The 11,516-nt window shown below is 44.5% G+C and overlaps 1 protein-coding gene across 1 annotated transcript; it reads left to right on the plus strand.

Moving 5' to 3' along the window:
• Nucleotides 9,173-10,986, plus strand: LOC8065628 (GDSL esterase/lipase At5g55050). Its single transcript, XM_002464260.2, has 5 exons — nt 9,173-9,602; nt 9,700-9,830; nt 9,922-10,179; nt 10,283-10,532; nt 10,648-10,986. Exons 1-5 carry the CDS (start codon nt 9,347-9,349, stop codon nt 10,866-10,868), a joined length of 1,116 nt encoding a protein of 371 aa, XP_002464305.2. The 5' UTR covers nt 9,173-9,346; the 3' UTR covers nt 10,869-10,986.

Here is an 11,516-nt window from a genome sequence, read left to right on the forward strand (position 1 = left end):
TCGAGCCTGGAACCGGGGCTAAAGACCCTTTAGTCCCGGTCCGAGGCACGGCCCGAGACTAAAGGTGCCCTGCCCTATAAAGGGCAGAGCCCTTCTTCCTCCTTCTCCACCACACCCTAACTGCCGCCGCTCTGTCTTCGATCTTCTCGCAGAGCACCGCCGTGTCTCCTCGTCTTCGCCCCGCCGTACGTCGCGCCGCCATCGTCCTCCGGCCCCGCGCTCCTCCTCCTCCTCCTCTGTCGTCCTCCAACGCGGCCGCCTCCTCCTCCCCCGCCCCAGCGCGACGTCCCCGCGCGCCGCCTAGACGCCACACACGCGCCGCCTAGACGCCATGCGCGTGCCGCTGTTTAATTTCCCGGCCGCCGCGCCGGCCTCGCACGCGGCCAGTACCGCCCGACGTGCGGCCCGTCCCGTTTGCCCGGACGACGCGGCTGGCGCCAGCCTGCAAACGGCGCGTGCGCGGCCGGCCCCGTTGTCGGCGGCCACCCACATGCCCGGCCTTTCCTGGCCTTGTTTAGTTCCAAAATTTTTTGGAAAATCGACACGGTAGCATTTTCGTTGGTATTTGACAAATATTGTCTAATCATGGACTAACTAGGCTCAAAAGATTCGTCTCGTCAATTCCGACCAAACTCTGTAATTAGTTTTTATTTTCGTCTATATTTAATACTTCATGCATGCGTCTAAAGATTCGATTTGACGGTGAATCTGAAAAATTTTACAAAATTTTTTGGAAACTAAACAAGGCCCTAGAAAAAGAAAAAAAATGAAAAAACATATAAAAAAACAGAGAAAGAAAAAATTCATAATGTATATGTATATTAGGCCCTGTTTAGTTCCTCACCCAAAAATAAGACAGAGAAAGAACCCTAGTACTCGCCGTTGTAACCTTTGCACCGCTGTTGTCGTCGTCATCGTGGAGCACTGCCGCGGAACACACACACATACACACACATGTACACACACTTGATCATCCAGGGCCAATGCGCGCGTGCGCGCGCGCACACACACACACACTCCGGATCGATGTCTCTCTGTCGTCTATCTCTCTCTCTCACACACATACATATGTAAATGTGATATAATATTTGTTCCCTCTTTCTTCCTTCTTCCAGATCGAAGTCTCTCTGCCGTCGTCACCGAAGTTCCCGTCGAGTCTCCGCACCGACAGCCTTCTCTCCGCCGTTTCACCGCCTTCAAACTACGGGTATGTCGACATGGATCTATTAGTGGTACAGTTAGTAGTATAAATTAGTGGTACAATTATGATATATTTAATTATTAGCAAATGATATACACTAAACCCTAAACCTAAGCCCTAAGCCCTAAACCCTAAACCCTAAACCCTAAATCCTAAGCCCTAAACACATATACTCTCTCTCTCTCTCACTTATTTGTGACCGGTTCAGATCATCCCACTTTTGTTAGCAAATGATGTAAACCCTAAACCGTAAACCCTAAACCTTGAAACCTAAGCCGTAAACCCTATATATTTGATGTTCTATAACATATTTTAGCAATGTTCACATAGTATACATATAGTGTTCTGTGATGTATTTAGTGATGTTCACACAATATATATGCGATGTGATGTTCTATAATTTATTTAGTGATGTTCTATGGTGTATTTAGTAATGTTCACTTACTATTAGTGGTACAATTAGTGCTATAATTAGTGGTACAATTAGTGGTATAAGTTAGTGGTACAATTATGATATATTTAATTGTTAGCAAATGATATACTCTAAACCCTAAACCTAAGCCCTAAGCCCTAAGCCCTAAACCCTAAACCCTAAACTCTAGTTTTATATATTGTTTCCTTGTCAGGTATACACAGTAGTGCTAGTAGTCATGTGTCACATATTTCTACAGAAATGGCCGATCCGAGAGAACATGAAGAAGAAATGATGAACCTGATCTGCGGTCCCACTGAAGAAGTTTATCACGATGATCGCGAAGGCGATGAGAACCCTTAGGGCATCGATGACTGCTCTCAGTGTTTGGTCGACCCGAATGAGCAAGACAATGCTGGCCAGCAGGTCTGTAATATGGCAGCAGATATAATTCGAAATAATATCTTGTATTAAATTGTCTTGTTTCTTTCTACATAGCCCTCTGGCTCGACGACAACCACGAAGACTAGCCGAAGAGTACGAGGCCCAAAGAAGCCTATTTAGGGCCGGTTAGTAATCTCAAAATTCGAGCAAGCAACAGGCAAGCCACTTGGACCCCATTCAAGGGCCTTCGTGAACCACTTAGGGTACCTTGTCCGGGATAGGATCCCGATCAGTGTCCGTGAATGGAAGGAGAACAAGAAACACCCAGAAATCAGTTATGTCTCTAGACGTGACAAGGAGCTACTCTGGGGTGATGTCTTGCAACATTTCACATTGGAGACAAACGATGAACAGTTAAAGGAAAGAGTCCGAGATTGGTCTATGAAGAAGATGGCACCAATGTTCTAGGGCTATAAGAAGCGTCTATATCAAGACTACATCAAGAAAAACATGACTCTAGATTTCAACTCTCCGAACTATGCGAAACTACGGCCGTTTTGGGACGACTTTGTATGGTTCAAGATGTCCGAAGAGGCTCAGGAACGGGTGAGAAAGAACCAAGAGAATGCCCGACGCAAGACCTACCACCATACGATGGGATCAGGTGGCTACCAAACCGCCGTTCCTAAGTGGGAAAAGGCCGAAAAAGAGTTAATCGACAGGGGGTTGGTGCCCGAATCCCTCGAGTGGCCTGAGCGCGCGAAGCACTGGTTTTTCGCTCACGGAGGCTCACTGGACCTTGAGACCGGAAAGGTCGTGTATGGGGAACGCATCCAAGCTGTTGCGGAAAGATTCCATCAAGCCCGCTCCATCGCTGAAAGTGGAGAATGACAGCCGAATAGAGATAAAGATGAGTTGACATTCGCCCTGGGGAACCCTGAGCGTATACGAATAAATTGGAGAACACATACAATTGAAAACCAAAATCAATAAAGAAATGAAAAGGAAAAAAAAGAAAAACAAAAACAAAAAAACCCTTTAGTCCCGGTTGGTAATACCAACCGGGACTAAAAGGGATGGCCAGGGGTGACGCCACGTCACTGCCTGGCGCCCCCTGTAGTCCCAGTTGGTATTACCAACTGGGACTAAATGTCCCCATTTAGTCCCGAGCCGGCGAGCCGAGACTAAAGGTGGGACTTTTAGTCCCGATCCCTTAGTCCCTGCTCGCCACACTACAAGAGATTGGGTCTTCTATGACAATTTTCACATGACAAAGCACCTTTTAGTCATGAAAGTGATGCGTTTATGACAATTTTTCTTTGGATGACAAGCGTATGTGACAAAGTTATGATTTAGTCATAAACAATAGTCACCATGTGCCTTTCTTACTCTTTATGACAATAGTTAATGACAAAACTGATAAAATGCGATGGTCATAAATTAGAAATCATTTCAAATTTGATGAGATATGATTGTCATGAGTTAAAAATAATTTCAAATATATATTTTGGCACAATAAATGGTGAGATGTGAAGTTGATATATATTTAAAATTATTTTAAAAATTATTTTGGCACAGCCACGCCTAGATGAATTGGGACCCTTGATGAGATATGATTGTCATGAATTAAAAATCATTTCAAATATGTATATTTTGACAAAAAAAATGGTGAGATGTGAAGTTGATATATATTTAAAATTATTTTAAAAAGTATTTTGGCACAGCCACGCCTAGGTGAATTGGGACCCACCTACATATGGTAAATATTAAGGTTTATATTAAAAAACAATTAAATTTAAAAATTTAGCATAAGTTGTGGCTATGGGAATTGAACCCACGCCAAGGAGAAAAATAATATCTCCAACAACTCCTTAAAATTCACTTGATATATCTTGAGTTATAGCAACTTGGTATTTTATTTGGCAAGGAGAAAAAAGATGTGTCTCCAACAAATTGGTATTTTCACTTGGTAAAATTGAGAAAATAGGCCCACCTCTCTCCAAACCGGTACTGGGCCTTGGACTCACGTGAAAATTGGCTGCGCGGCGTCTGATCTCGCGTGCGTGGCCACCGCCGCCGGTCGAGCGCGACGCTACTTCGGCCGGCCATCACCTCCTCCTGGACGTCGGCAAGGCACTCTGGCCGGCCATCACCGCCTCATCGATCGACGTGGTTCACGACTAGTATACTCCGGTTTGGACCCGGTTTGGACCAGCACTTCACCGGTTTATGAAAACTTTCTACTAGCGCACAGAAAACTTTCCACTGCTAAACAAGAAACTTTCCACCGGTATACAAGAAACTTTCTATTAGCGCACAAGAGGGTTTCGGTCTACAGAAAACTTTCTACTAGCGCCCAAGAAACTTTCTATTAGCGCACTGGGAACTTCTCTCGCGCGCGTGGGACATGGCCGTCGAAGCGCGATACGCAGTCCACGCCGCGCGCGGAGATATACGCGTGCGGACTCGGTGTTTACCAAGTTGGGAAATATACCAAGTGAATTTAAAGAGTTGTTGGAGAGGTGTTTTTGTGTTTTTGTCAAAATAATAATAATACCAAGTGGATTTGAGGAGTTGTTGGAGATGCTCAGAATGGATATCCCACCGAGCTAGCCATCTGTTGTTGTCAATATTTTGATTTGTTTCTCTTTTGTTAATTCGTCAACTTGCAGAGACAAGGCACACCCTGATACACACTCTGGAGCGGATGTCGTGCCTCTGTCCGTCCACGGTAGGAGTCCGACGCCGCCGCCCATCGCCCAAACCCGCCTGCTGAATCGGTATGCCACACATATATATATGCAAACCTAACCCTAAAATCACTCCCCATTCCAAAATCGACCGCCGCCGCCACTCCTCTCCTTTCTGTTGCCGCTCCAACGAAAAGGAAGATGCCGCTGGGGAAGAGGATGAGAAGATCAACAATGGAGGTCCCATGTACTTCTTGGCCATTCATCTGTAAGGTTAAGGGGTGTAGGGTTCTGGATATGGCCGGGGGCGGATCTGCATGGTTGCAGGCCGACGGCCGACGGCCTCATGACCATGTCTCCCTTCGGTCTCTGCTGATCTTCTCTGGTTTCTTCAATCTCGTATTTTTCTAATCTGCATTTGTAGCTCAGTAGTAGTAGACTGTAGTCTTGTTCGTCTAGACTACTAATTCTTTTATTCAATTAGGTTGGAAATTAAAATAGAATCAAGGATTAAAATTGCATATTCTTCACAATGGGTAGTTTTTTTTGACTGAACACAATGGGATGTATCATGCTTGTGTAGAGATTAAGTCTCGATTGTAGGAAGGTTCCTGCCTGTGGTGGAGCATGGTCTGAACAGATAGTCAATTTGTATCTAACTCTTGCAAAACAATAGGGCAAAAGATTGGAGATCAAACAAATTAACTTGTAGGCTAGCAGTGCTCCTGCTAGCAGTGCTCCAAAGATCTGGGGTGATTTTGATATGAGCAGGTACTGTTGCTGTTTATTTATGTACAACAATAGGAGCAAAGCCTTGCATGCTTTGCTTTTTTCTCTGAAATGCATTAAGCTATGTTATCAATCCATTTTGTATATCTTTGCTTATGAGATTCAATGCTTCAGATCTATTTTTCAGATAATTAAGATTCAATGCTTTAGATCTAAGACAAAACTAAAGTGAAACTATGTTGATTCAAAAAACAGAATTATATGGCTGAAATTTGAAGTGGGTTTGCTTGCCCAATTGACAACATTTTAAGTAGATGTGATTGTTTCAGAACACTAGAATTTTTATTGGACACCATTGATTTCTTGCTTGACAGTTAAATGATTTTCCCATTTGAAACCTTTTCCTAGACACTAATCGGGATTTCTCGGTTACACTACTCATTGTGTACTGTAGTATTGAAGTTTTATTCTAAAGAATGATACACTGAATGTTAAGCTATATTGCTCTTAATTGAATATGTGTAATAGTATAGAATTAGCATTTCAGAGCTTTAAGTTAGTAGTGTATCAACCTGATTGTTCTCATTTTTGCCTGATTAGCTATATTACTAATGCTACACAATTGTTTCATGTCTAGGAAAAACGTGCGAAGAGCAATCTCATTTTGTTTTATACATTTCGGAAGCAAGAAAAATACAAAGGTATAGAGCAAACTTTGACCTCCTATTTTTTAACAGTACTGGAATCAAATGAACTTATATAAGTTTTTTAACTAAAAGTTCTGATTGCTAGGTATTAGACTTAGAGATGGTGTGTTCATTTCTTAATTTTGACACCATGTTCTTTGCAGGTTGTTGGACTCATTTTAGTGATTTGTGAAGTGTGGTGTGACTGACTGGAGTCCAACACCATGTTTTCATCCTTTTGGCATCATTGGAGTAGTGTGCTATTTCTATTAGTCATATAGTAATCTATCCTATTGTTGCAGTGTCTCGAAATGTGCCCGGAGTGTTGCTACTGCTGTTGGTGAGCTGCTGCTAACTAGAACTTGCCCTCCTGCCATGCTGCTGCTTTTGCTATGACTGGATGACCAAAACCTACGCTGCCATGGTGCTGCTGTTGTTGTAGTGACTGAAATATGGCTACTTCTTTTAATTTGATGGATGTATGTTTGGTATGGCTGGTAATTGATGGATTTAATGGATGGATGTGTGAACCATTGTATGGTTGTTGATTTATTGAACTATTGTATGGTTGTGTGAACCATTAGTTGAAGAAAGTGATCTACTGGCTACTGCTGTTGTGTTGATTTATGATGATTCTTTATATGGGCTTGGGTTGTAATATTGGATGTAAACTGGGTTGTAGTATTGAATGCAAACTGGACTGGAATGTTATTGGGCTTATGTTGAAAAAATAAATAAGTTGTTACTAAGTGGGCTAAAATTGGCTGGCTAGCCCATGGGCTAAATAGGCCTATTTGAAATATAATTGTAAAACCAGCCCATGCTTTAATTGGGCCGAATTTATTTTTATGACAATTATTTTTGTCATACTATTTGTGCCACGTCATATGCCATGTCAGCTCCTTGGACACTTGTCATCATCTCGTCTAACGTATTATGACAAATATAGTGACAAATACTATTGTCATAATCTGATGACAATGCGTGCAATTGTCACTAGTAATGACAAATGGGTCTGTTGGTCACAAAAGGGGGATTGTGACCCACCTTCTACGACTACAACCATATCGTCACTGCAGTGTCATAGAAGGGGTATAGTGACATGAAAAACACTGTATTTGTCATAATTAGTTAGTCATAGAAGGTCTAAGGTCTTGTAGTGCCACCCGAGACTACAAGTGGTTTTCGACCGGGACAAAAGGTCTGTCGTGTACCAGTGAGTAAATGTCTCCTAGTGAGGATTCTCTAGTGCTATCTGCTATGACTAGTGTTAGTGTTTTATTACTAATTAAAAACACTATAACAACTCCACCAAATAGTGTCAACGGCATGTAAATCGCCAGCTTACATGCAATTTGATTGGCTGCAGAAAACGTGGACTACCACGTTAGCGTGTCCGTCATCGCTAACTCACACAGAATCCTAGAAAACTCTATCTTATTTTTTTTAAAACCTAGAAAAACTCTCAACTCTCTCCATTCAACGCACAAAGTTTCATACTCCCTCCGTCTGAAAAAAACATGTTATTCTAGCCACAAAACATGTAATCTTAGAGTTAGGATCACCCTTTTTAATGGGATCCAACAATTAAAAATATCCCACATGTTGAAAAAACAAATCATCCACATAACATTCCAGAAGATAACTATTCTAGAATGATAGAGGAGGGGCAAACATGTAATTCCATACCTACACTAATTTTACCTCAGAAACCGAGATTTTCATCTTTTCTGAGATAGAGGGAGTATATTTTTATTGTTTCTGGGTTAGCGATTTGCTACTCCCCATTGAGGACGCCCTGAAGCTCCCCTGGTGCCGATCGAGTCCGGCGACGAAGCCGATGAGATCTAGCCTACTTTCTTTATCCTCCTCTAAAGCTGTTGCGCCAGTCTTTGATCAGCATACACGAAAACATGCGTAGAGATTAAACAGCTTGTACATACCAAAGACTACACGACTACAAGAGAGGAAGCCGGGGGAAGCCACGGTTGTGCCTGGCTGGCCGGTGCCTACATTCGCCTCCACCTGGTGCAGGCAGGCAGGCATCGTGTGTGTCCATGTGTCGATCGTCCTGTCCGTGGTGGTTCGCGCCGGCGGCTCCTTGTTGCGGCCATGTAGAGGGTGTCCTGCCGGCGCATGGTCGCCAGCACGTCGACGCCGGCCTCATCGCTCTCGAGGTCAAGAAAAAGAAGGAAAGCGCAAGATTGTGGAGGCGAGCGCATGGATTGTAGAAGGATGTGGTTGGAGTGGCAAACCTCCATTTGGGGGCACCCACTCGGATGAGGAAGGCGATCACGTACCGCAGCGACGGAGAAGCCTATTGACGGCGGTGGCTGAGCTTCATCTAATTGTTGGAGAGAATTCCTGTGGCGCGTGATCTAATTTACAAATTATTTAATAATACAAATTAATTAGAAATTGTTATTTAGTTTACTCCTTTGGACATGTATTTCATTTAGAAGAAGCAAAGTTGAAACCAAATACAATAAGCCAGCACAATATTCCAAGGATTACCGTCAAACAAAAAAATCCAGCTAAGCAAAGAGCACAGAAGATAGGAAAACAAAGAAAGCTGACAACCAGGAAGGAAAATATCAGCTTCAAAATCTTATGAGGACAAGCACAATTACGTGATGGACGAGGACTCATGAACCAATCGATTTTTTTATAGTGTGATTTGATATTCCATAATAGTATTTTACCTAATCTTCATCGTTCTTAACGTATGGTGCTAGGAGTCCTATATATCTTGATCATGACATTTAGATCAAACGGTTATTATAGAAGAAGAGTCCTCTAAAAAAACTCGCTCTTTTATAATATGATGATGATGATGATGTGATGTGATGATGATGATGATGATTATGATGATGACGATAATAATGATGATTATGATATAACACAAAGACAAATATTTATTTCTATAGTTAGACCAAGAATAAAATTTAATATGATATAACACAAAGACAATTAATAAATAAATCACGGACAAATGACAAGAGCGGTATGAGCTGGAGTTATGTCATCGCGGCAGCGGCGTGCCACAAACGCTACAGCCATTGATCGAGTAGTACTACTCAGCACGTCACATCGCCTGATGAAGAATGGATTGAGAAAAAACAGGCGACTGATAGATACAGTAGGAATTGTGGGAATCGCCAAAGTCTCCCCTCCTCTATGTATCGTCGGATAACAAGCATCTCTAGCTGACCGACCTGCTCCAATCCATTGCCTGAAATTTGTAATGAAGAAAATGGTTCCTCCTAAGCGCACCGCGATCTGGATTGGCCTTCTTCTCTGCCTATCTTCCCTGTCCGATTCCGTGCAGGGTGGCAGGGTCCCGGGGCTGTACGTGCTCGGCGACTCACAGTTGGACGTCGGTAACAACAACTACTTGCAGACGACGATCAGGGCGAACTTCCCCCACAACGGCGTCGACTACCCGGGGCACCTGCCCACCGGCAGGTTCAGCAACGGCAAGAACTTGGCCGACTTCATCGGTGAGAAAGTTTGTTTTATCGCAATGATTTGCTTAATTTGATGCCAATGTCTAACGTTTTGTTTGTTCTTTTGCTTCCACCTTACCATTGATTGCAGCTGGAAGTCTCAGTGTCGCCACGCCTCCTGCATATCGCTCCATCGGCAACTTCACAGGAAATTCCTCGATATTTCTCAACGGCGTCAACTTTGCATCCGGGGGTGCAGGAGTCTTGAAACTTACAAGCAAGGTTAGCTTTGTTGGATTCGAGCAAAGTTTCTTGCGGACAAAACCTCCCCAATGTTCTTCGTTGAGCTCGGTATATCCACACAATCTTGCAGGGCCTCACCATCAGCTTCGACGAACAAATCAAGCGCGATTACTCCATCGTAAATGCAGGACTGGTGCAGCAGCTCGGCAAGACTCAGGCCTTGGCCCACGCGGAGGGATCGATCTTCGCCATTGGAGTGGGTGGCAACGACATAGCCAATCGCATCTCCTTAGACGACCCCGCTGATGAGCAGAAGCTCCTGACAAGCTCCGACTCCAATCAGCAGTTCATCGACTCATTGGCGCATTCCTTGAAACGCCAACTTCAGGTGTGTGTGTGTGTTAAACACACTTAAACTTTGACAGCTTGTACTGTTTCGTGTGCACAAGAAGTTCTCTAGCTCAATAAATTAAAAACTAGGCGAATTTCAGAGGCTTTACGAGCTGGGAATGCGCAAGTTGTTCTTTGTGGGTACGGGGCCACTTGGGTGCTATCCGTTGCTGCGGCAGGGAAGTGTCACCAAGGAATGCAACGCGGAGGCCAACTCTTTGTCGATGCAGTACAACACCGGGGTTCAGAAACTCCTGCGCGAAATGAGCACGCGGCAACCGGACTTTCGGTACTCCTTCCTGGACCAATACGCTGTGTTGAAGAAGTACATAAATGAACCACAAGCAAATGGTAAGAAGAAGATGCATCATCGATTAACGGGGGTTAATCGATGATGCATTGACTATTTGTAAGATAGTATAATCCAATTCGGTGCTTATGAAAGTAGCCTTTTATTTGGTGATAGGCTTTGCTGAAGTGGAAGCGGCGTGCTGTGCTCTCGGGGACAAGGATGCCATGTTGATATGCACCCCGGAGAGCCAACTCTGCTACAGCAGGACGAACCACATCTTTTGGGACGGCGCACATCTCACGGAGGTCACCACGCAGAAGCTCGTCGCGGTCGCCTTCAACGGGTCTGCGCCGCTGGTTGCTCCAGTAAATTTGAGGCAGCTCAGCGCTCCATAGGTCAAGACTCAAGAGTGTACCCCCCAGCGTGTCATATTCGGTGCTGTGAGAGGCTGAACAGTAACCAACAGTGGGCTCAACAGTAGTTGAAAACAATGAATGCCCCCCCTTATTGACAGTACCACGCCCCTTATATAGGGCCTGGAAACCGACCTAGTGGCATTTACATAAATGCCCCGTGACGGTGGGGGAATATTCCGGCATATTCTCCTATCACAGTTTACTGGCCCTAAGTCATCTGTGTAATTTCACATTACAAACCCCACGCGCGTCCCCTATCTAGGGCTTCAGCTGGTCGGAGGCTTGGATCCTCCGCCCGATCGCGGATCCTTCGACACTTCATATTTCGGAGGTTCCGTAGCTCGGACGCGTCGGGGGTTCCTCGGCTTAGCTGTCCCGGAGGTTCCTTTGCTCGCTCGGTCGCCGATCCTTCGACGTGTCTCCGTCGGAGGTTCCTTGGCTTGGACGCATCAGAGGTCCCTCGCCTCCGCCGCGTTCCTAGCCATCCTCGAACTTGGGAGGGTCGGAGGTTATTCCTTTCTCTGCTTGTGGACCTCTGCCAGCGTCAGTCCCTGCACACACTTAGCATGACGAGACGAGTCATCAATATTAGTCTTTTTGCAGGGTCCTCCGCACGAAATCGTACGG

This window comes from Sorghum bicolor, chromosome 1, assembly GCF_000003195.3.
Source record: "Sorghum bicolor cultivar BTx623 chromosome 1, Sorghum_bicolor_NCBIv3, whole genome shotgun sequence".
Taxonomy (NCBI): Eukaryota; Viridiplantae; Streptophyta; class Magnoliopsida; order Poales; family Poaceae; genus Sorghum; species Sorghum bicolor.